At 57.5% G+C, this 24,748-nt stretch overlaps 4 protein-coding genes across 4 annotated transcripts; 1 reads left to right on the forward strand and 3 right to left on the reverse strand.

Annotated features, from left to right (window-relative positions):
• Nucleotides 1–5,945: 5,945 nt before the first annotated feature.
• On the reverse strand, nucleotides 5,946–8,316 carry VOLCADRAFT_90712 (uncharacterized protein; the record flags this gene model as incomplete). Its single annotated transcript, XM_002950339.1, has 7 exons — nucleotides 5,946–5,984; nucleotides 6,342–6,450; nucleotides 7,126–7,247; nucleotides 7,454–7,507; nucleotides 7,925–7,940; nucleotides 8,001–8,065; nucleotides 8,140–8,316. 7 exons carry the CDS (start codon nucleotides 8,314–8,316, stop codon nucleotides 5,946–5,948), a joined length of 582 nt encoding a protein of 193 aa, XP_002950385.1.
• A 1,592-nt stretch (nucleotides 8,317–9,908) lies between these two features.
• Nucleotides 9,909–13,540, forward strand: VOLCADRAFT_90713 (uncharacterized protein; the record flags this gene model as incomplete). The annotated part of the gene is made up of 7 exons (XM_002950219.1): nucleotides 9,909–10,079; nucleotides 10,286–10,833; nucleotides 11,169–11,292; nucleotides 11,580–11,816; nucleotides 12,216–12,413; nucleotides 12,777–12,878; nucleotides 13,259–13,540. The coding sequence occupies 7 exons, from the start codon at nucleotides 9,909–9,911 to the stop codon at nucleotides 13,538–13,540; spliced, it is 1,662 nt and encodes a 553-aa protein (XP_002950265.1).
• A 1,222-nt stretch (nucleotides 13,541–14,762) lies between these two features.
• VOLCADRAFT_90714 (uncharacterized protein) lies at nucleotides 14,763–17,218 on the reverse strand (the record flags this gene model as incomplete). Its single annotated transcript, XM_002950340.1, has 2 exons — nucleotides 14,763–14,822; nucleotides 16,619–17,218. 2 exons carry the CDS (start codon nucleotides 17,216–17,218, stop codon nucleotides 14,763–14,765), a joined length of 660 nt encoding a protein of 219 aa, XP_002950386.1.
• A 3,497-nt stretch (nucleotides 17,219–20,715) lies between these two features.
• Nucleotides 20,716–23,919, reverse strand: fa2 (flagellar autonomy 2 protein; the record flags this gene model as incomplete). The annotated part of the gene is made up of 4 exons (XM_002950341.1): nucleotides 20,716–21,274; nucleotides 21,610–21,739; nucleotides 22,072–22,116; nucleotides 22,522–23,919. The coding sequence occupies 4 exons, from the start codon at nucleotides 23,917–23,919 to the stop codon at nucleotides 21,036–21,038; spliced, it is 1,812 nt and encodes a 603-aa protein (XP_002950387.1). The 3' UTR covers nucleotides 20,716–21,035.
• Between the last annotated feature and the right edge of the window lie 829 nt (nucleotides 23,920–24,748).

Raw genomic sequence — 24,748 nt, forward strand, 5'->3', positions numbered from 1 at the left:
ATGCTGGCCGCTGCTGCCGCCCGCCGCGGCGGTGGCGGCGGTGTCCAGAGACGGCATGTCGGACGGGTGCGGCCGCCGGTCCAGAGTTGGCGCACGACGCGGGGACGTCGGCATGACGGTACCGCTAGCGTAGCGGCGGCTGCGTGTACGACTGGGAGTACGAGTGAGGCTGCGACTGGCGAGACGGAACAGCTCCCGGGCGCCGCTGTTGCACTCGGGCGCGTCGGCGCCGGTGCCGGCGGCGGCGGCGGCAGCGGCTCCCACGCCGCGGCGGCTGGGGGTGGTACACAGCAACAGACTTGGTGCTCGCGTCATCTGCATTGAGGGGTTATATACGACAATTGAGCTGGTGTGTACGAATGGCGTCTTGGGGCGACACGGGAAAACCGGGACGAGGGCGGGCCCCTGGCGCCGAGGTGGGGTCCCCGGGGAAAGAGACGGAGAGTGTGTGTGTGTGTGTGTGTCGTGTAGGGGTGGAACGCGCGAAACACAGGGCGGTCAGGAAGGCGCCCCAACCCCCCCCGTCCCCCTCCCTTCTCCCCCCCACCTGCTCTCGCTGCAACGCCGCCGCCTCCACGCACTCTCGCTCAATCACCTCCACCGCCGCCAGCAGCTTCTGGCGCAGCGCCGCCGCCGCCAGGGCCGCCAGCGTTGGGGGCCCCAGCGCCACCATCTCCCCCCCGCCCAGCCCCATCAGCGCCTCCTCCCCCTCCCGCCCCAGCACCTCCCCAAGGGCAGCCCCCGGGTGCAGCAGCGCCGCCACGCCCCGGCTGCGGGCCACCTGCCAGGGTAGCTTGCCCGCGGAGTTAGCTCGCATGCGCGGATCCAGGAGGGTGCCCAGGCGGCGGCGGCGGGCCTGAGGGAGTGGCGGTAGTGAGGAGGGGTGAGTTGGGGCTAGGGTTTGGGGTTTGGGAAGGTTAAGGTTGCTTTGCAAGAAGACGGGATGGAAGTGCGGTATGTGCCGTACGTGGTTAAGCATGTGGACAGACATATGACTGGACTGACGACGAGGGTCCAACCAGCTCCTCCGCCTGCCCTCTCGTTACCTAACCCCGCCGTACACTCACGTAATGCAGCAGCAGCTGGCGGGCGATGGAAATGTTGCCCCGGGCCGCAGCGAAGTGCAGTGGCGTCGAGTAGATGTCGTACGAACAGTACGTGTCGTAACTCTCGCCAGTGGAGGCTGCGTTGATGTTGGGTTCGTACAGCAGCAGCTGCTGTACGGCGGCCTCCCGTCCAAAGAAGACACCGTAGTGCAGCGGAGTGAGACCGGAGAGGCTGCGGGAGTTGATGTACCTTTGGGTGGGCGGGGGTCAAGGGGGGGGAGATCGAGGGGGGAGGGATGGAGGGGGGAGGGATGGAGGGGGGAGGGATGGAGGGGGGAGGGATGGAGGGGGGAGGGAAGGAGGGGGGAAAGACGAACCACGAACGCTTGAAGCTGCTGCTGCTGCTGCTGCTGCTGCTGCTGCCAGGGGAAGTGAAGACACCGTGAATGCCGGAGGGGAGGGGATGCTAAACAAAGTCGCAAGTCAACTGCCGACTTCCAAAGTGCGGAGGAAGGAGGTAGGATGTGTGTGTGTGGGACTTCATCCTCATCCTCATCCTCATGCTTATGCTGCAGCTTGGGGGTGGGTGGGTGGGCCGCAAGCACCTCCGCTAGCTAGCTAAGGGGAAAATTTGCTGCGGCCGCTCGCCCCGCCGCGGCTTCGTGATGCGCATTGCCGTAAGGGGACCTAAACCTAAGCCCCCTGAGATTTAAAACCCTAAACCCTAAACCTCAGCATGATGCGGCTACATGTGGGGGCTGAATCAATATCGCCAAAGTGGATATGTACGACGATCCCCCACGCCCGCTGGCATCAATGACCTTCACGAGGGGCTCATTACTTTAAAAGTGCCGGTCGTGCCGTACATACCTGACTCCCTGCCGTACCATCATGTGCGGCAACGTGTGTTTCATGAGGGCCTCCACACAGGCGGCATTGCCCGCCATGGTGGCGTACTGCCGCCGTACACCGGGGGTTCCACGAGGCACACATATGGGCGGATGGCAGGGAGGGGAGCGAAGGGGGGCATCGTAGGCAAAAAATCAAACAAATCGACAAAAGCAGTGAGCTGCTCCTCCGTCCAATCCAACAATGTAACTGCCCCGGGCCTTATAAAGGAAGATCGGAGGGGGGAGGAAAGGAAAACACAGCGGGAAGTATACGGGGGAATCACACCCGCTCCAGGGGGGAAGGGAAGGTAGTTGCCGTACGGTGAGATAGCTGCCTCAGTCAGAGCTGCCATCTGATCCCACTGCTATCCGGGGTTCACCCCCTTCCGTTCACCCCCTCCCCGCGTGCATGTGTGTATCGGGGGGTGAGTGAGGAAAGGGGGTGAGGCGGGTGCAGTGCACTGAGTGGGTGAGGAAAGGGGGTGAGGCGGGTGCAGTACACTCACGTGGAGGGCATTACGGGCGCCGCAGTTGTCCTCCAACCAGGGATCAGCACCCTGCAACAGACAGACAAACAGATAGACAGACACGGCCATGCAGCACGTGACGAGGTGGGGTGGGCGGCAAGTAAGGGACGGGCAGCACCGACAGGTGATGTGCAACAATGTGCGCGTGTCCATCCATCACCACCACCACCACCGCCGCCGCCGCCGCCACTATCATCATCACCACATCATCGTCTATCGTGTGCGGCCCCATTCCAGCAACCAGTACACAGCCTTCTTGCCCCGAGGGCTCCCTCGACACAGCCCTCCGTCAGCATGTCCATGTCAATGTCAATCTAGGCAGGGCCCTAAGTCCCGCCCAACGGGTGAGGGTGGAGGACCTCCCAATGCGGCCGAAACCATCTCCGGAGGGAGGGTCAAAAGAAGCTATTAACTGGCCACACTGCTCTATTCTTCGTAACCCGCTGATGCGGCTAAAACTGATGGGAGCTGCTCCGGGAGCACCGCGACGTCCCTTCCCCTGACAGCCGGGCCCCCAGCACCAGTAGCAGCAGTAGCAGCAGCAGTAGCAGCAGCAGCAGTAGTAGCAGCAACAGTAGCAGTAGCAGCAGTAGCAGCAGCAGTAGCTGTTGGAAAATAACTGACACCCATACAATACCAGTGACAATGGTGACAGCAGTAATAGGACCCGGGTTTTTCAATAGGTTCCGTGGCGCTTTGATGAGTCCATCAGTAGCAGCAGCAGGGTAGATACTTACCCCCTCATCAGCAGCAGCGGGCTCCGCACCACAGACGCCAACCCGCTGACACCTCCAAACGTATTTTTGGACGCACACACACACACACACACAATACGCGCCACCAATACACAGCACCCGCACCCCCAACCGCACCTGCTCCAGGAGAAGCTTAACGATTTGTGGACAGTTGCTGTAGCAAGCATACATCAGCGGCGTTTGACCTGGCGGGAGGGACACACGCGGCAGGGACCGCCGGGACCGGGCGGACTTCGCAGATATGCATGTACGTATGCATGTATGCATGCATGCATGTATGTATCCTCATCCAACCGAAGGGCCTGATACAGAGCCAAGAGCAGCTACCGGGCCCCCTCCCCCCCCACACACAGGGGTGAAATGCGGAGGGGCGGTATGAAGGGCAGTGTAAGGGGGAGTCAAGCAAGGTAAGCAAAGGAACACGGGAACGTCAATGGCGGTCATAGGAACGAGCTGGGATCATGCATGCGTGGCGACTGGCAGTGGCAGGACGATAACACCCCTCCCCCCTCAAAGCGTGATCACTCGCAGCAGGTCGTAACCGCACCCCACCCTTCCCGCCTCAACCCTCGCCTCAACCATCCCCTCAACCCTCCCTCACCCTTGTTGTTGGACAGGTTGGCCGCCAGCCGGGTCGCCGCGGGTGCGCTGGAGGGCAGGGGCAGGAGCTTGCGGTGGCAGTATGACCTCAGGGCGATTTGCAGGATGGCCAGGTCGGCAGTGGTCAGGAAGTTGAAGATGTGCTGGGCGGCCTGTCGCCGGCGGGACACGGGAGGCGCAATGTACGAGCCGTCAAGACCCATGAACAACCACCAGGAAACCGCAAGGGGTACAGGGGTTGAGATGGTGGGTGCATCAGGTGGGTTGTAACCGGGCGGGTAGGTAGGTGGGTGGGTGCTGGAGCTAGACGGGGAGATGGGTGGGATTACCTCAGTGCGCAGTGCGGCACTGAGCTCATGCGCGGAGCGTGGCGGCAGGCGCTGGCTTCACACCATCATGCGAATAAAGGTGGCGTGAGGACGCGGTGTACGAGCGTAAACAATGAGAGCGCCGCTAGGGTTGAAAAACTCCACGACTTTCCGGCATTATAGATGTGATGAATGCGAAATTATTTGATACAGCCAACGCGGCAGTCCTTACGTCGTGCAGCTTGTGCTCAGCAGCAAGATGGATGGCAGTGTCGTTGAGACCCAGTATTGCTGCAGGCTTCGGGGCGCATAGGAGCTCCGGGCGCTCGTGCAACTGCCTTACAAGCTGGGCGCTGTCGCTGTTGATATCGAGAGACGTGAATGTGGAGCCTGCGCAGCCTGAGCATGAGTTACCCATTTCTTGGCTCTAGGTCAATTTCAGTCACTCTTAAAGTTTCTTTTATGTTCATCATGTATCCTCATAAATAGGACGTGCTTGACAAGTTACTCTTAACTCGGTCAGTATTAGAGCTTGGTCAGTATTGCACTAACATGGTAAACACCTATGGTTTGCGTTGGAACAGAAACTAGGAGACAGGCAGCATAAGGGTTTATAGATGACTTGTGAATGATTCCAGAAATTCATATGCGAAGACGAATGCAAAGGTGGTACTAGCAGTATTACGTACGTTACATCCTTGGGCGTGTGACAAGCGTTATCCAGGCAAAGGTATCCAGGGCTCCTTCAAAACTAGTTTTGACTTCGAACTAGGTTGATTTCGTAACCTTTTGTTTTCTATCGGTATAACCATATTCCGTCCGCTCTGCTCCCATAGCGCGCCACGGCGGCTTCTCAGGCGCCAGTTTCTCCAGTTTGCTTAACTAAACAGCTTGGACATAGCAATCACTCAGGTCAGAGGAAAACCTGCCCGGACAGGACCATCGCCCGTTTGCTTGTGACAGCAGGACCTGCTATCCACAGTTTCAACCCAATATGGCATTCTGTTTCAATATGGCATACTGTTTTTTCTACAGAGTAGGATAAGACTGCTAACTGCCAAATGTACAGCGAAATCTTTGCTGCAGCGGTAATGTACGACCGGAAGCTAACCGGCCGCGCGCCGCAATGGTCAATCTGCGAAACGCGAAGGACGATCCGATATCATCGAAAGATAATTCGCATCCCCATATCCCTACCAAAAAGCACGTATTTCGACATATTTGAACATATTTGGACATTTATTTCTAGACACGCAGCTCCTGAACATGCTGCCTGTACAGCGTCCAACCCGACTGCGAGCCTGGCATGCTGTGCAGAAGTCCCGCCCAAAATGCAAGCAGCTCACTAGGCTTGAAGCTAACCTGCATCAGTACGGCGTGATCTTACACCAAATCAAACCAAGGCCACCAAATCAACGTGGCGGCCGGTGGCGGCCACATCTAAGCCCCAATCCTCGCTGACGTCTCCGTGTCCGGCCGGCGGAACACTTTTCTCGAACCCCGGGGTCAACATCACCAACTCGGCCAGCAGGTCATCCGGGCTGTTAGCTCTGCATGACTGGATGGAACCCCATGACGCATTGGCAACCTTCCATTGTTGCGAGGGAATATGATATGGTGTCCGAAAACGTTCCTTTCCTTTCCTTTCCTTAGTCTCCGACCGATCATCTTTATGCTCTGGCAGCTGCGGCACTGGCCCGGCCTAGCGCTTGTAGGGCGCCGCCTTCCTGGCCCAACGAGCTCGCAGCAGAAGTTGCGGTGGTGGTCGTGGCTGAGGCCTCCGATATCATTGCCTCCTCCCCACTCCTCCTTCGTGGCTTCATGGCCGTCCGCCGGCGGCCCCGACGGCCTCCCATACCTGCGGCGGCCAAGGCACGGAGATCGGAGCAGAGCGGCGGTCCGCTCAGTGGGGTTTTGGGGGGTTAAAGTGTAAGGCCCAGGAGGAGCAGCACCCCTGGGGCTCAGGGGAACCGAACCAGGAGGCCATGAGGGGGAACCCTGGGGGAGAAACACCCGAACCGAGGAGGGCGGCACAGGCGGGTAGAAAGAAAGAGCACAGCAACCGGCGAGGCAGATTTTGAAGGGCTTGGGAGTCGGCGACAAGCAAGGCGGTGCAAGCAAGGCGAGGCAAAACAGGGCAAGGCTTTCTCGCCAGTGCGGTGAAGGCGCTACGGCCGTGGATTTCTTTTGTGTACTTTTGTGTAACCTGCAGTACCTCTTTCTCGTACTGCTCGGGCGTCTTGAAGTCCGGATCGCGATACGACCTCCATGAAAAGCGGTGGCAGGACATGCACAGCGACTCGCTGGCCCAGACCCGCTTGCCTCTGGTGGTGGTGGTGGGGGGGGGGGGCCCCGGAGGAGGCGACGAAAAGAGAAAGGGAGACAGGGAGCGCATGTGTACGTGTAGTCTACGCGGGTCCATGTGGGTCGCGAGGGGAGGTGCGCTCAGGGAAAGGCCGCATCATAGAAGCCGCGCACACAAGGTGCAGTTGGGACGTGGTTTTCGTGATCCGTAAACTCGCAACCTAAAACCCAACCAGCTGGAGATGGCTTGGCTCGGTGCGAGCACGAACACACATGCAGGAGTTCTCGACGGTTAAGCAGAAGGAACAAACCTCCTAGAGTTCCGGAATTTGTCCTTTCCGAGATAGTAACACAGCGACGACATGCTAATTCAGTGGTGGATGAGCCCGATATATGTGGGCAGCTCCTCCGGGCGGCTCGTTGCGCCATGGTCACTATCACTCACACACTACAGACACCACTCAGGTGGTGCAGGTATAGGAGAAAAACTGCAGAGGCCATCACATCACATCACAGATATGATTCATGCCTTGAGTTACTGAAAATGAGCTCAGTCCTCCATATGACCACTGTCGCGCCATGTGATTGTAGCCGCGACAAAGTACGTGCGTACAGCAGGCCACGTGACAGCACAGCCAACCGCCAACCGTCAAGCTCTGGTACCGCTCTTAAAACCCATCTTAACCCATTCTTACCTGCACCAAGTTTGTGTGAAGTAATGTTCCCGCGTGTCGGAGCTACCGCATTCCTCAGCTAGGCATGCGGGGAAGTCGTCATTGCGCTTCCAGCGGGAGCTCCACTCGCCGACAGACATCACCTGCACATTGGTTAGTGCCATGGAAGGGGGTTCCCCTTTGGTTCATCCCCTTTAGGGGAGAACCATGGGAGAACAAATATCACCCTACCTACCTACCTACTTACGATTTAGATGTACACACTCGGATAGACGTGCTTTCACGTGCGGCCAAGCCGTACATTCGTATTTCGCGCCGTACTGCCCAGATCCGCCCCACCGTACCGCACCTTGTACCCGCTGCCGATGGAGGGGTTGATCTCCACAGGGTCCCCGCTCATCACCTGTCGCGGTAGGGAGCAGTCCACAAGGCCGTTACGTCTCATCTGTTTGAAGCTGCTGTGAAGTCCGGACCGCTGTGTACCGTTACCTGCACTAACGTGTACGGCTGGGACGTGCTTATTGAGTGGATGGATGGATGGATAGATGGATGGATGGATAGACAGACAGATAGATAGATAGATAGATGGATGGATGGATGGATAGATAGATAGATGGATAGATGGATAGATGGATAGATAGATAGATAGATAGATAGATAGAAATGATTTAGTGGATAGATGGATGGCCATGATAAAGATTGCAGCAGTGTGGACTCTTCGCGGAGGCCACCCTGCCACCCGAAGCACCGGTCCGGCTTTCCTTTCGTTGGAGGAGAGGGTGAGGCGCCAGTCCTCCTCCCGCTCTCGTCCCTCCCTTACCCCCTTCCTCTGCGCCCTGGTGGATAGGAAGGATGTGTGTGTGTGTGTGTGTGTGTTTCCTACGGCCGGTCCTCACCCTTCCCATCCTCCCCTTATAAGCTCAGTCCCGGTGCTTCCACCTAACCGCCGGGGCTGCCAACACTAGGTTAAAGCAGAAGGCGAGACAGAAGCACCGAGGGGAAAACAACGGAGGCGGGTGCGGCGGCGGCGCACACCTTGCGCCACTCCACACGGTGCACTGGGGCACGGGGCTCCCGGCTGACTGCGGTCTGAATGGGGCCCTCTAGGTCGGAGCAGTACTTGAGCACTTTGGCTGGCTGGGGCTGGGGCTGGGGCTGGGGCGGAGGCTGCCCAGCAGCAGGCGCGGCGGTCGCCATGGGTGTCGGTGCCATTGGATTTGGGGTCGGGTTACGGAGGCTGTGTAGATGGGTTGCGGAGGGATATGGAGGTGGGCAGGGATGGGGCGGTCGCGGGGGTTGGCTGGGCAGTGAGATAGCCCCTAATGGCCGTTGGTTGAGGCGGACGATGTCGGCCTGGGAAGGGGGCGTTGCTAATACGTCGTTCGCCTCAACGCAATAAGCCTATCTGGGCCTCTGCACCTGACAGTCGCTGACTCAAGGCGGCTAGGATCGCAAGCAGGTGAACGGACGATCGGTAAGACAGAGCTCAGCGCTCAGTGGTGGGGATGTAGTGTACTCACCGCAATACATGCAAGTGAGCTAGATAGCAAATGAGTATTTTTAAGGGTTTTTCGAAGCAATTCAAATGTGCCTTGGAAGGACTCTTTCAGGAGCCGCCATTGCGTCGCTGGCCGGGCGGTCGGCTCGTCCCACGGGGGCGGAGGATGACAGCCGGAAAGGCGGTTTCCCCTGTCGGAGCTCCATCTTGGGGGAGCCGACACGATTTCGTACATACATATATACGGCATACATACATTTATATATGCCATTCACCACGAACGCAAAGCCTCGAAACCGTGTCGGCTATATATGTTTATATGCTGAGAACCTGCTGGAATCCTGAAACTGGAGAACTTGGGTCCAGGGTTATGATTGTGCCCACAAAAGACTGCAACAAGTTTAAGTCAAAGCTGTCCGCCAGGTCCGCCCTCCGGTGGCGCTTCCAACCGCGTCCAACGGAGCGTCATGCCACCACCGGAGGGCGGACCCGGCGGACAGCATTGACATAAACTTTTTGCCGTCCCACAAACATAAACCTGGACCCAAATTCTCCAATTTCAGGATTTTCCGATTTCAGAATTCCATCATGAAACCAGCATATGTAAAACTGCCTGTGTTGTAGCGGCATGCTTCTGCAGATAGATGAGCTACCAATCTTGGCTGCCAAACCGAAGCGAAGCACTGCCATGGTGAGATCAGTATCGCGTAAAGCTTCATAATGGCAACGCTATAGCGTATCTTGCGGGAGATTCGACCATCGAGCTCTTGGGTTACGAACCAGACGAACCGTAGCCTGCATATGAACAATACCTGACCCTCAGATAATTATGCATGACATAAGAAATAAGGTTTGGTTGATATTGCATCATAAACTGTGGTGTATCTAAAAAGCGCATATGAACGGGCAACATGCCCTTGCGCGACCTCCGACGGGAACAAAGATTGCTACTGCCAATCATAAAAGTAGGACAGCTGGCAGACTTTAGGTTAAACGGATGGTGACTAGATACACGGCTGCTATCTGCTGCATGGTCGGTGACGTGTTGCGCAATTGATTGGCAACGGAAAGCTGCCCGTACATCATTCCTAGGTTCGGGCCACTTCACAATAGTAACGACTTCAGCACGCTTCCTCGCATACTTGCTAGGCAACAAGAAAACTTTCAATTTAGGTGTTGTCTTTTGTATTACCGGCTACACCCAGACTTCTAGAAGACTTGTGAAAACAAAGGTATTGAGAGAGCGCCCATGACAGATAGGACAAGCCATCAGGCAGTATGTGATAAACTGATGTCACTGAAAAAGATGTTTCGGGAAGGGTTTCTGCCGCACGCGTTGATTCAGCTTCTGTTCCTCACCTCCTTATTAGTTGTCCATGTGCCAGCTGGCTATGCAACCCCCATTTCAATGGTTCAAACAGTAAATGATTTGTGGAGCTCGCTGGCCATGCGGGCTGCGAAGGAGACCATTGCAGCCGTGAGGAAGAACTCGAAAGTAGAACTGGAGCTCCGGACTGTTCCTATGGATACCTTTCAGGTCTGGCTGAATTATTCGATTATATTCCATCTGCTTCCCGGTGCAGAGTCCTAGGGCTCCCTCCTGCTATCCCTAGCAGTTCTGTCGGTGCCTTAATGTCCCCGTTCCTAGCTGTATCCAGCTCCGCTTGATCACCACACGCGCAGGTCCTCGTGGGACGTCAGCATCACCTGGGCCTGGAGGTAGACGGCGTCACGTACGATCTGCTTCTAGGCAACGAACAGGAGGCCGTGCAGGAAGCACGCAAGCGCGCCACAGCTGCCGCTGCTACCGCGGCGGCGGCAGGGGCGGCAGCAGCGGCAGCAGCCTCTGCCGCCTCCGTCGCCGATGGCGTAGTCCCTGCTGCCCAGGCCCTCCCTGCAGCTGTCCCTCGGGAGCCCACCGCCTCCACCTCCACCTCCACTTCAGCCGACGCGGTGGACAAGCCCTCCACCTCCGCAGCCGCAGTGCCCTCCGTCGTCAGCGGCTCTCAGGAGGTGGCCCTGCTGCAGCTGTTCAACGGGCCTCGGAGCAGCCGCTCCCTGGAGCTTCCCGAAACAACGCTGGCGGGGCCCCTGGAGCTCTTGCTGCCGGTTCCGGAGCCGGTCAGTATATACTCCCCGCTGGCTGCTGACGTGGGTGGCCCTGTACGGCGGGTGGTCATCGATACGGGGGTCACTGTGCGGGTGGCGGGGCTGCGGAGAGTCAGCCTCAGGTGAGTGAGCGTTTAATAGGGAAGGCAGTAGCGATGCAAACATACATACGTACATACATACATCTGCGGAAGCGTGGGTCAGCCACCCCTACAACTCAATAACCCGTCGCTGTGTGGCTCTCCTTGTTTTCCCCTCGCCGCGGCTGTTGCGGCGGTCGTCAACTCCTTCCAACCCGCCACCCACCTCTCGAGGCCTCCCCGGCCGGTTCTCCAACCCCGGCGGTGGTCGTTTCTGACCCCCTCCTCTCAAATCCCTCCCCTCACCCCCCTCCCCTCACCCCCCCTCCCCTCACCCCCCTCCCCTCACCCCCCTCTTTCCCTCCCCGGGCTCCCAGGCGGCCTCTGGACCTGCCCCGCCTGCCCGGGCAGTACCTGGCGGAGGTGTACGCGCAGGTGGCCACGGGGGAGGCGGAGGAGGGATTTGGGTCAGCGCCGGGCATAGTGTACCTGGCGGAGCAGGTGGGAGGAGTTGTGTGGCGGAGCAGGCGGAGCGGGGGAAGGGTGGTGTGGATGGGAGGCAAGCTGGCTTGAAGAATGAAGGGACGCGTGGGGGCGGGCGCGGGCTGGTGGGGGAGAGAGGATGCCCCCCACGCGGCGCACGGGTGCCAGCGTGGAAGGGAAGAGATGGGGGGAGGTCATGGAGGTCTTTTTTGACTTGTCGTAAATTAGGTGGACTCCTCAAGGTGGTAGTGGGAATAGTCGCGCTGGTCGGTCATCCGCACATCCGCCGCCGCCTCTATTCGCAGATCCGGAAGTCTGCGGAGTCAGCCGCCAACAGCAGCAGCCACAGCGGGCGGGAAGCTGGCGCGAGGGGGAAGCAGGGGGCGCCCGCGGTGTTGTCGCTGGAGGTGGAGACGGTGGCGCCAGGAGCGCTGACGCTCACCTCGGCTCCGGAGCTGCCGCCGCCGTACGCCGCCGCCGCGGCCCCCCGTCTCAAGGTCCGGCGGCTGGCGGGAGGCAGCGTGGAGCTGTCCCTTCGGCAGGTGGGCGGCTAGCTGGGGGGTCGGGTGGGTCGGGTGGACCCCGGGACCCCCTGCTGGGCCGCGAAGGGTTGGGGGGGGGGAGGGGGGGGCCCCTCGACTACTTCGTTGCGTCGGAAGTTCGCAAGGCGGTGGTAACTGCTATACCACAGGTGGTGGCGCGTGTGAACACTGCTGCGGATGTTGTGGCGGACACGATTTTGATACCTCCGGGTTTTGCCTCTCCTGTCTCAACTTTCATAGACGGACTGGGTAGGGCAGGGTAGGGGGAGGTAGGGTAGGGTAAGGGGGCGCCAGGGGGAGGTACCCGTGTTTGTTGGATTAGTCGGGGGAGGGCTCCGAGGTCAGTCTGACCTCGCCACCCGCACCCGCACCCCTACCGCACCCCTACCGCACCCCCAGGGCCAACTAACCCCAGCAGACACGTTCAACCCAGCTGCTGTATCCCGGGTGTGGGCCTGGCCACTGCCCCACACCGACAGCTCGTCCTGGTTGCCGTACGAGACGCTGCTGCGTTCCATACTGGCGTCGCACCCGTTCAACGTTGACAAAGTCATCCGCCGGGGCATCGGCTTGCGGCTGACCAAGTCCTCCATCCAGGTGGGGGCCGCTGTGCCGTGCCGTATCGTGTCGTGTCGGGGGTAATAAAAAAAGAGGGTATTGTATAGCGAGTGAGGCCCTCGATTTGAGGGAATTCTCGATCCGTATTCCGTATCGGATCTTTGGTGGCACTTTGAACCCAGTTCCTCACAAGGGGGGGCCGGCAGCCCTGTTGCGTCCGTGCCCTAGAATGTATGTCGCTGTGTAGTGTAGTGTTGTGTAGTGGACCCCGCCTCCGCCAGCTAGCTCTGTGTGTTGTGTTGCGTGGTGTGCTGTGCTGTGCCAGCAGCGCTTGTGGGTGATGATTGTGTTACCAGCGGCCAACTAAATGAAAGCCGTAACGGCTGGACATGCACCTCTCAGGGCACACACCTCATCGCTTTCGATATGGAGGTGCGCGCCAGGTCGCCGCGGCCGCCGGAGCTGGAGGGCGCGCCGTACGAATGGAACGAGATGCCTCTGGAGGTGAGCACAACCGGATTCAAAATTTTGGAGCATGAATTTATACCATTTGCTTGGTTGCGGACGTTGAACTTGGTGCGGCTGCTGGTTTGTTCGCGGGCGGGGTTGAGGGGCTCGATTGGGGCTACTGCCCCTCACGGTTGCTTCACCTCCCTTCCCGGCAGCAGCTTTCAACCCACTCTCCGTGAATAGGTGGAGGTCCTCTTAACTTCATCCATTCATTTTTGTTCTTTCCGGTCCTCCTTTCCGGTTCTCGGAGGTTCTGGAAGGAAAGCGAGCTCGTCACCTTTGCTGTCACTGCTCTCCCCGCTTCGTCTCTCGCTTCCTGCGCCCGCTCGCCCGCAACTCCTGTCCGGGTCCCGGGCCCGATCGGCCGCGTGCAGATCTGGGAGGCCGTGGTGCAGGTCCAACCCCAAGGGCAGACGCACACGCAGGCGGCCGCTGCGGAGGGCGGCAGCACCACCACCACCAGTGCGGCGGCTGGGGAGGGCTTCCGGTTCGTGCCGCTGCATGCGAAGAGGAAGCAAACCTTCCAGAACACCCTGACCATGTCGCGGTCCGCCATGATCCTGGCGCTGACGGGCGGCGTCAATGCCACTGTGGGGGGCCCGGACGGCGACGGGTACGACCAGGTGGAGCTGGGCCTAGCTGCCAACGCACCCTGACAGAGGAGGGGAGGGGGGGTAGGAGGGGGGAGAGGAGTGTTGGTTCGGTAATGTTGGTTAGGAGGGTTCTGTGTCCACGGGCCTGATAGTGCGGGGGACCATATTGCGGGGGCACTTCCGCTGTTCGGCAATGCAGGGCGCTGATGATTGCAACAGTTGCGTTGCTCAGGAGCGGTGTTCATCGGGCGGTAGGTGGACGGCTCGTGGCTGGTGGGGATATTTGGTCGCAATAGCAGCTGCAGCAGCAGCGGTGGCACACATAGGGCCTAGAATACATACAGGGTATGATTGGGCTGAGAGACATCCTCGTATATGTCCTAGGGGATGGCTTAGGAAAGGAATAAAGCGCGATGACGCAATGACGCAGCGAGGCGAAGTACTTGCCGACTACATGAGATGATGGGAGTGATAGAGATGTGTGTGTGTGTGTGCATGTGTGTGAATAAGGGCTGACAAGCCTGTGGTTGTGCCTAAGTTGGAGTTGGGGAGGGAGGGGCGCGTGTGCGTGTGGAGGCTCGTGACGGGTCCCCCGGGGGAACCTCCGCAGCAGCAGCAGCACATATCCCTACATGGTTCTACCCTGACACGGAGCTGCCTGGCGGGGCACGGGAGGGGCCGTGAGGGGACATGAGAGGGGCCATGAGGGTCATCGTGCTGGCTAAGACCTGTTCTGGGGCCGGGGGGTTGCCGTGGGCAGGAGGTGCGGACTCAGTACTCGTCGGCCTGAAGTGAACCGGTGTGAAGCGAGGGAAGGTGAGGGGAGGGGATTGCTAAATTTTTTACTCACTGCCACCACTCATTCATTCGCCGCAACTCAAATTTGCAGTCGGCGGGCACATAGGTAGGAGTCGACTGTCTGTGTACATGTGAGTGAGTGCCCGTAAGTGCGGAGAAGGACAGCGTTATATATAACAGGAGGAAAAGGAACGATGGCAGCGAGGGGAGGGGAGCGAGGGTCGCGGGGTAGCTGGCCCCAGATATGCGTGGGGCCTCTATGTGGGTAGGAGGGCATAGCGACATAGTAGTCATGGCAGGACAGCTGGAACGGAACGGAACGGGACGGGGCGCTTTGAGGGTAACAAACGGCGAACTAACGAACGGGTTGCCTGGTGCAGCTACAGATTATGGGAGGAAGTAAGTTTGAGGATTGTTGGGGGTGACGCAGGCGCCGGTAGTGATCTACCGCGGGGTCGGGAAGCGTTGTTACTGTTTTGGCCGCTGTTTAGGTAACCGATGGCGGTGGGGGGATGGCTGTAGGACTAGGACGGTTGCAGGGCACCGCCTGTCAACATCAAGGGCAGGAAAGCATCATCAAGATGCATGTCCGCGGGGAGTTCTGTCCCTAGGGCACGGTTTGTCTCGCTCGTTGCTCCAGTCGGATGCTTTTCCTGGATGTGGATCGCGCAGCGTCTCTTATCGGGTTGTAACCCTTATCGGGTTTTCCACATCTGGCTGATGGCATATCTTGCGTGGGAGCTTTTCGTCGCCAACGACCTGGAGTGGGCTTGGGAAAAGTATTTGCGCGCGCACGCAGTTAATTTGATGAACAATTGGTGTGGCATTTTTTAAATTGTGTGCGCAGCCGCCATTTCTGGGTGGAACGTCGTGCGAGGATTTACTCAGCTACGCTTTTTCATAAGGTCATTATGCTGGCCGCTCCGAAACGCAAACATGTCTAGTAAGGCTTCTTCGATCGTGCCGCGGTTCTACAGCTGGCACGTCACCGGTGGAAAGCTCGTTAGGTGGTCCCTGTACGGAATTACAGCTGCAGGTAAAGTTACCTTGTTGTAACATGGCATCGCATCACATAAAAAACATGATGTGGTGTTGTTCATTCACTTCTTGGCACCGGCTCACCGGCTCATGGTCTTATAACTACAGTACCTGTCAAACACGGCAGCACACACAAGCCCCGCGAGCGACCCCTGGCAAACTGTTGTCGCCAGCGCTCTTTCACACGCCTACCTCACCCAAACAGCACTGCTCTCCTGCCGGCCATGTACATGTGGGTCTCACCACGCATGCACCCTCTCTGTACGCAACAATGACAAACCCCCTCCAGTGTGACGCAATTTCAGCGCCGACGGCTTCAGGCAAATAGACGATTTCAATAAAATTAGGCACAATCGGTAAGCGCCCTCGCACAGTCGAGTTCTGCCACACATTTCCGTAGCACCCGCGCGCAGGTCGCAGTGCTGCCTGAGACTCGTACAAGTTCCTCAAGTCAGTCACGGTTCTCTAGCGTTCAGGAACCAACGCGCCTCCTTTTTGCGCATGTGTCGGTTGGGAAACCTGCAACGGTTTCCATGCAACCAATTTGCAACCAGCCTGCATGTTACCAGCCGCAGCCGGCAGTCCAAGGTGCTTCTCAGCACCGCTGCAACGAGGCATCACGACAGAAGAATCGCACTCGATCGCGCAGCGCACATCCCACCCGCAAGCAAGCATCGCTGTCCGGAACAAAGGCCTGAGGCTCCAATGATCTCTCCGGTTATATGTTAGCTTGCGCATTTTGATCTTCCATCTCAAGACCGATCCTGGTTGGCCATGCAATCCCCTTTTAAAACGGCAGCCATCTTCTCCATGCACCAGTGCTAATGCATTCATCTCGGTGGCACCCCCGGGTAGGGGAGGGAACCCCTTTATGCATAAATAAACATCAAACAGTGCCGAAGCAAATTCCTTAGTATGTTTAAGGAGCGTGCGTCATCGCACAGCAGCTGCGTGGGCGATCTGGGGAGCTGCACAGCCTCTTGTCCTTTGCCTCCACCACCTGCGAATTCGTGTTCAGCCTTCATGCCGACATAAACAGCGCCCAGATAGATAACCGCCTCACCGAAGGTCACTTCCTGAGCTCACGTCTCACTCATGCCCCATAATCCGCCAGCGAATCAGCTCGCAGGTGCTGCCGCGCATCCTAGCTCCAGACCGGTAGCCGACAAATGCTCGCTCACAAAACGGTTGACAGCTCCATGCTGTTCCTGGCGATCTCTTGGACCCGACAGGACAAAGCCCATCTCATTGAAATCCTGTTTCTCAACTTTAAACGGACACAGCCTGGTATAGGTATTGCCGTACCGGGCCGGTCGCGCCGGGACGAGGGCTCCGCGGGGTCGGCGGGACGACCAGGTCAACGTTTGGCGGCAGGGGCAAGTAAAACTCGAATTCCGAGTCCTGCACGATAAATAGTCGTTGCGAGAGCCCTCCGCTGCCAGACTGGTGGCCAGGCGTATTCCCGTTGTCGTCGACGGGGTCCAGGGCATCACGTAGCGCGAGATGTGCTGCCTTAGCCCAGATTGCAACAGCGGCAGAGTCGAGGGGATTAAGGTGCTGGTGTTCTGTAGTCACAGCCACCTCAGCCTGAAGGGGGCCGTCGGCCCGGTTGAGACGGTGAAAAGCCCAGTGTGAGGAGTTGGGTTCTGGTACAACCGTGTTGGACTTGACCAGGGGTTGTCTTTGAAGGATGACCGCCGCGTCGCCTTTGCTTTCGCCGAACAGTCGGCCTGGGGAAAGCCGATCGGCCCAGGAGCGCGTCGAATCCTTGCGGCACTTGCCATCGTCAAATATCCGGCTCATGAGCAGTTGGTTTGACCAGAAGCGAGGTGTTTCCTTGCGCGGCTGGGTGCTGCTTGTAGTAGTCGACGCCGGAGCGTCCGGTCGGGGCAAACTCGACGACATACTGAGGTCTGTGAGCACGAGAGAAAGTCAAGAGAGCGTCCGGAATGTTGTCTGCTCCGGAAATGTTAACTCAGCACTATTTATATGATATAAGCTCTGAAATCTTCACCCTTGGGAGTTGGTGCGCTCGTGTCCAGTCGCTGTCAGTCGACAACCGACAGGCCAGTTGCGGCACGTTGAGCGACGGGACAGGCGCAAATTCCAAAGCAATTATAATCCTGTCTATCAAGTTATAAAGTATGGGTTTTAATAATCCTTGCATGAAATCCTAATGCGCTTCAGCGACCTAAACCGTTTCATATTTCGAGCTTGTCCAGTCTTGTCTTAACGAACACCAAGTTTGACGGTGCGCCAACTTACACAACTTGACTTGGTGACTAACGTTCAACTCACTGATTATATTTATTTGTTATCTGCTATCCCGTTGACGCAAATGCCGTCGTCACGTCGGAAGGTATGATCTGTTCAGATAGGTTGGTTGCCGTGTCACCATCGTAGCTGCATCTTGTTCCCGTCCACCAGCTCCATCAGCTATCCATTGCGCATGGTTGTGAGGCAAATAGCACGTCTCTCAAGCCTTCTGTCAGAGCGGGGTGTTGACGTGACACAGGATGCAACATGACCCACCAAAAGGTCAACAATTGCTATCCACAGTAATTCACAGCAGTACAGGAAGCGACCGCCAAAAGCCCACACGGCGAAGAAGGTGGCCCTGACGTTCGCCAATAAATTCCTGCGGCACGACTCGCCCCAGCAACAGAACCCAAAGCTCATAGTTTGGTGCCATCCTACTTTCTATCGGTGTCTTCCGACGCCACCAACATCCGGTTGAGTTCTGGTCGAGATACAACAAGTCTTGTATCGCGACGGTCCCTCCAGACCCTCTCATATCTTTAAGCTCTCGAGCTCCCACTGCCACTCCTCTATTCCCTGTCGGATTCCCTGTCGGATTGTGGCCAGAGGTCCGGTGACAAACGTGCCGACAGGGAACCAGCAGCAGGAGTGGCTCCTGTGTCTGCCATTGCAGTGCAACATAAAGGACCTGGGCAGGCCCCAGCTGCACGATCAGCGTATTATATTGCCTGCCACGTACATCACGCAGCTTCAGCCACGCATGCACACGTCTTCAAGCGTGTCTCCATGCATCTGAATGCTTGCCCTTGGCGAGCCCCCTGTGAACTTCAGCGTCGTTTTGAAGGACGCAGATGCTTAATGCTGCAAGTCCACCAGCGCAAGACCCGCACAAGATCAGCTTTCTACCATGTCCAGGATCTCGTTGCCAAAGATGTTCAGGGCTGTATCCGACGGACAGCTGGATAATAACCCCAGCCTCCAACATCAGGTTGCTGCAGCCGAACCGAAAGCTTAGGCGCACCGCCAGCATGTGTGTGCCGGCCTGCGGCTCAATTGCAACAATCACAGCAATGGCACTAACCTTGCACATTGTAGCCGATTTGGGTCGGGCTGCTCTGGCAACAGGACAGCTTGTCAGCTCCAGGGCTGGTCCCGCAAAGTGGCGTGCTTCAAGCTCCAGGCTGCTTTTGTTATTGCTGCTGCTGCTGCTGTCGTCGGTGCCGATATTCCTACCGTCTTGTGTGCGCCGTTCGCAGCCTGATGGGCTTACGTTAGGTGAGATGCTTCCTGGAGTCCTTAAACTGCTTCTTACAAGGGAGGCAGCAGCGCTGCCGACACACTGCCCTGTGCATCTGGTGTTACTGCTTCTATCAATGTCCATTGAAAAAGCACAGCAACGCATCTACTCTTGAAGGAAAACCAGCAGGGGGCTTCACTCCAAGCACCCGACTGGGGGCCCATGGAGGAGCTTCCCGAGCATGCGAGTCAGAAGGGGGCCGATGACGATTTATTCGAATCATTTATCCAGACAGGAGGTACTACCGCCGATGGCTGCTGTGCTTGATTGCAGAGGAGGTGTTGGAAATCGGGTATGGGAGGCGGGGTTGGCCTTATGACCAGGTTTCAAAAACTTTTCCACACGTCCGCAACATTGCTCCACGAACATGTGTAGCCCCCGAGCGCGTATAGGAAACATGGCGAATACGGCAAGGTCCATCCGTGCATGAGTGTAAGGGACATACTTGCATTTTTCCTATCCCCCCTGTCGCCGCATCCATTCTGAAATCCTGTAAACAATTGAGGAAATCACTTACCTAGCTTTCGGCTTCCCTCATAAACCGAGTCGTCCTTCCCAAGTATTCTCATGCTATGTTCTCATGTCGCGCTAATGAAGTCATTAACCTAATAGCCATGAATTTGAGGGCGCTACCAAAGGCACCCGTGTCCACCATCCGCCACTGGAGCGAACATGCCCGAAACGCTTCCCAGCCGCAATAATGACTTCTGGTGGGTCATTACCAGAGAAATCATGAAGGCATCCCGTCAAATCGGCCCCTGTCCCCGGGTTTGCATCCCGACTAATAGTGTACTTCAGCACCGTCATGCAGGGACTAACACGGCACGAAGCCCAGAATTTTATAAAAAAAACCACACCACTCCATTACCCACGGCATCTACATTCCCCCGGTCTCCAGTAAACACTCCGTCAACCCTCCCTGGCTGTGGGAGCCCCCTTCCACGTCGGACGATGTTATCTCATCATCCATCCATTCTCACGCCAAAACAGTCCGCTGATTCTTCCAAAAGTCATCCGCTCAATCAGACCAGCCAGGCAGGTAGCTGACTTCCTCAGTCATGCACCACCACCACCACAACACGCCACGAGGCCCGGATACCCAACCTTCCCAACATATATAGCACTGTTCGCTCCAGAAAGCGCCCCAGACAGCTTGAAGTACAGCAGGCAGGTACTTTTTAACAACTGTACACGGCTACTCCGTAATCTGCACACTTCACTCGGCTATCATGGTTACATCCTCATATTTTCTACCCCACCACGCCAACCAGCAAGCCACATAGCAAATACTATGGGCTGCAGCCCTGTACACACGCGGCCGCTTGCGACGGCCAGAATGACTCCACCGGCCTGATCAGTATATGCATACACACAATAACGCACACATGCACATACATACATACATGCATACATATACAAGTTCAGGCACTGCTGGTGACGCACGCATCAATGCCCCCGGAGGTTCCGCGATCGAGACTGACCAAGGTCGAAAATCCTTCCGATGGTGGTAGGTAAGAGTGCCCCTAGTCGATGGGCGGTGGTGATCTGGGATAAAGTAGACCTGCAAGCTGACCAGGAATGGAGTTGATCCGGCAGATTCCGTTGAATGCCGGTGGTGGGTGCTGAACCTGAACGATCCACTGAGAAGTCGGCTAGGGTGACTGGATGAGGGTGCCCCGAAATACCGGGGAAGGCAGGTTTTCACCGGGTAGCGGCCGCGGGTGAAGATATGCCCCCCTGTCCCACACATCATACATATCTATTCACCAGGGTAGCGCAGCAGCGCTGTTCGGTCGCACACGCGGTTGGCGTCCCACTGCCGTTGCATCGACGAGACACAAACACTCTCCACCCTTATCTCCATTCCTGACAATCTAAACGACATGTGCACGCTGCTGTAGTAACCGAGTTGGCACTTCACAGGCAGAGCCTCGCTCCTCTCCCTGGTGAAGCAGCAGCGAGGGGAGCAGTACTAGGCACCCTGGGCTGCTGGCAGGCTGCAGGGTGGGAGCCTTGAAGTACAGAGCACGGCTCTGAGTGACGCTGAGGACTTGCATCGTGTCGTGTCTTCTGCATTAAGCACACTTCTGATGGATGCTCTCCACCACAACCGAAGCTGATCTTACTCTGCCTCGGGAGAAACGTCCTCCGCTTCAGCAACTGCTGCTAACGGTTGCTAGTGTAGTACGAGGTAGAGCTGACGTACGTAGTGGCGTCGTCGGCAGCAGGGACAAATCCCGCCCGGCCGCCGCCGCCACCGCCTCCTCGCGGCCCTCCGCTGCGTAGACTGGGCCCCGTAATCTGCAGCTCTGGGTTTCTCCGCCTGCCGTACTGCGGCGGCTGGTACTGGGCCTTCCACGCGTCGTTCATGCTCGCATGGGCTTGCGTCTGGAACCCAGCAGCAGCTGCAACCACGTGACAGCGGGGCCGGTTCCCGGGCGTGGGACGTAAGCAACACTCCCCCAATAAAACTGGCTTAGCCGCGCGCTCACCCTTGACTGCTGTTGCAGCTGAAGCACCGTCAATGGTTGCCTTGGATACACAACCCTAGCGGTGTTTCCCTCTTGTGAAGAACCAGCATATCGTGCAGCCCCATGCACTACCGGATTTGGTGCAATAAGGTTTATTCTGCCTGGAAGCGCCGCAGCCAGTTCCGCTAACTCTAGGCCTCGCAGGGCGTCAACCTTCGCTGCGCCCATACGGACTGACAAGCAACCCGTCCATCGCACCAAGCTCTTACCGCCGAAGTGCGTGGCGAAGGGTGCGCCCGCGTGTGCCGAGGTCGGCCGCTTCCCCGCCGCGGGTAACAAGTTCGGAGACAGCCGCTGCACCTTGGGCCCAGAGTCCTGGGGTCCACCATAAATGACATCCTGATCAAAGGCAGGGAGGGCAAAAAAGAGACATTGGCAAAAGCGTTATTGCGCAGTGGCCCACAGGCGGTGGGAAAGGTGGGAATTGTCATTCACGCGCTTGCCACCCGACTGATTATGGCCAGGGACGCCCCTATCCCCAGGGACTTCCACCGAGTCCCGATCGCCGGCCCTCATACATAACATTAACCGAGAAACAAAACACTCGCACTCGCCCAAAACATTCTACGGACATAGCACGCTTGCCAGCGCCTGAAAGAGGAACGATAACGGGCAAGGTGCAAAAGACGAACCGAGCCGAGCAGGGCACGGAGCCGCAAGCCACTGGTTACCTTGGCATGGTCTTGCTTTCCCGCGTGCAGGTTGGCCTTTGCTTGCTGCGCGAGCAGGAACGTAAAGGCGCAAACAAAGGGTTATTAAGTATGACATGCACAAGCAGACTGGAAAACGGAGCCAACCAAACGGCACAGCGTTCCTGACCCACCAGGAATAAAACAATTCCTGGGGACGAAAAAGTCTACACGCGACGTGCAGCTTAAGACTGACTAATAACCTTGCGCACATCACTGCCCTGAATAAAATTCAGGCCAGACATACGCGTCGGTGGAAGCATGTATCCACCGTGCAATGCATAGAGCAGGAAGCGGGTACGTGATCGCGCTCGCGCGTCTTGAGCCGCCCCCTCAGCTTAGCTACACCCCTTCTTTTCGCAAAACCCTCATCCATCACATGCTCTCCACGCCGCCCGCAACCTGCGTTCGCACGCTTTCGAGGTAACCCACTTGCAACCGATCCGCCTGCTGTCGCGCCACCTCGCTCTCCTGTATCTGGATCTTGTTCACATCCGCCGCTAAATCTTCCCAGGCATAGCGGGGGCCGTCGCCGTTCTGGTGCACCGCATACGGCGGCGGCCCCGGCGACGCCTGGCCGTATTTCCCTCCCGGGGGCGAGCCGTTGTAGTCCCGCTGGTTATACGGGTGTGGCGGGGGACTGTATGCTTGCGCAGGGCCCGCACCCGCACCCCCTCCTGGTAACGCAAACGGGTGATTGGCAGGTGCACGTCCGCCACCGCCAGGCTGGTTGTTGTACGGTGAATATGCTCCCCCCGGGGACTGCTGGTAAGGATACTGAGGCGACTGCTGCGGCGGCGGCGGCTGCCGCTGGGGCTGCTGGGGCGAAGCATACATCCCAGCAGGCCCCGGCGAGCCGGCTGCGCCAATGAAAGGATGCCCGGCGGGAGCTGCTGCCGCCGGTGGAGTTGCTGCTGCCGGGGGTGATTGGCCACCCTTGGGCGCCGCGAAGGCCCCTTTATCGTCTGGGGCGGGACGGGGGTTCAGATCGATGTTGAGTGCCTTGGCTTTAGCTACCAGCGCTGGATTTCGGAGCAGCAGGGAGGTGTCGGGACGGCTCTCGGGTTTGAAGGTGAGGCATGAGGTGACCAGCTGGATGAGGGCGGGCGAGAAGGGACCCTGTACAGGCTTGAACTGGCCGCGTACAATTTTGCGGATGAGGGCTGCCTCATTGTTGTTGTCAACATCGAAGGGGTAGCAACCCATGCAACACTCGTACAGCACGACGCCCAAGGACCAAATGTCCGACTTGATGTTGTATGGCTTGTCCTCGCAGACCTCTGGTGCGAGGTAGTATGGTGTCCCCAGTTGTGTGCGTGCCAGATTGGAGCTGGCAGAGAGGGCCCTGGCAACACCCAAATCGCCAATTTTAATGTTGTCGTTCGCGTCAATGAATAGATTTGCCGATTTGATGTCGCGATGGATGATTTTTTTGGAGTGCAAGTAGTGAAGCCCGAGGAGCGTCTGGATGACAATTCGCCACACGCCGTCCTCCGGCATTGCTCTACCTCTAAATTTCTTAAGGAGTTCCTTAACGCTCCCCTTGGAGGCATACTCCATCACAATATTTAGCCGGTTCTCCGCGTCAATGAAGCTGTCATAATACCGAATAACGTGCGGGTGGTTCAGCTGCGACAGCATACGAGCCTCGTCGATGGCCATAGCAGTCTCCATACGCGTCTTAATTTGGGACAAGTCGACCTGCTTCACCGCAAACTCGCGTCCATCTGACTTGCGAACTGCCTTGTAGACCGCCCCAAAAGCACCTTTATCGATGTACTTAAGGTCGTATTCTGCCAAGCGGCCATTGGGAGCTGCCGGTGCGGCCATCTCGCGCGGCCTTGCGGGTAGATTTATCAACGTTTCTGAACAGGTCAACGTCGCGATTCCAAAGCAGGATTATTTAAGGCAAACAAACTGTGGTAACGTAAACTGTTTTGCTTCTTGTTTACCCATAACGAAAAGCCCCGGCAGGCAGCGGTTCGGGAGAGCTAGACGGTTACAAGGGCCTAAGCCAGCTGGGTGAACTATCCTATCTGACATTTGATTGTGATTACATCAGTGTGGAGCTTGACTGCGCTAACCGGCAAACCGCACGTCCGAAACCACGGAAACGCGTACGGCAACGAATGCGCACGCTAACCTAAATAATCGAATTGCGCCTGGTGTAATATGATTCCTCTCGTCATAGGTAAATGGCAAAGATATCCTCGGATTCCATACCGGTCGTGCAGGTACCAAGAGTCCCTGTTATTCGTGAGGCGTGGGTAAGCGAGGGTAGTTTCGCCAACGTTTACTAATACAGTACCTGTCCAATACAACCCCTCTAGGAAACTGCTTGTCTGTCCGGCATGAGATCAGCTAAAGAAACTATAAAGGCATTAATGGGGTTTAGGATACGACCGGGGATTAGAGCTCCGGTTGCGTTCCTACGCAGGAGCTAAGCATGCCCCACGCACGTTTGTAGCCTTTTTGCCGGCAGGAGATTTCCGCGCCTCTTACATGTAAGTTGCTGTCCATGCTGTCCACGCTTGTGAAACCGTAGACATTTCCAACGCTACGGTTTTTAGGCAGCCTTGGCCCCGAATCGAATCGGAGAGTAGAGCCTGATACGCGGATAGAGAGAAGGCGGAGAACCGAAGTCCGTGGTGCAGGGCAA

The sequence above is a fragment of the Volvox carteri genome (assembly GCF_000143455.1).
Source record: "Volvox carteri f. nagariensis unplaced genomic scaffold VOLCAscaffold_18, whole genome shotgun sequence".
NCBI lineage: Eukaryota > Viridiplantae > Chlorophyta > Chlorophyceae > Chlamydomonadales > Volvocaceae > Volvox > Volvox carteri.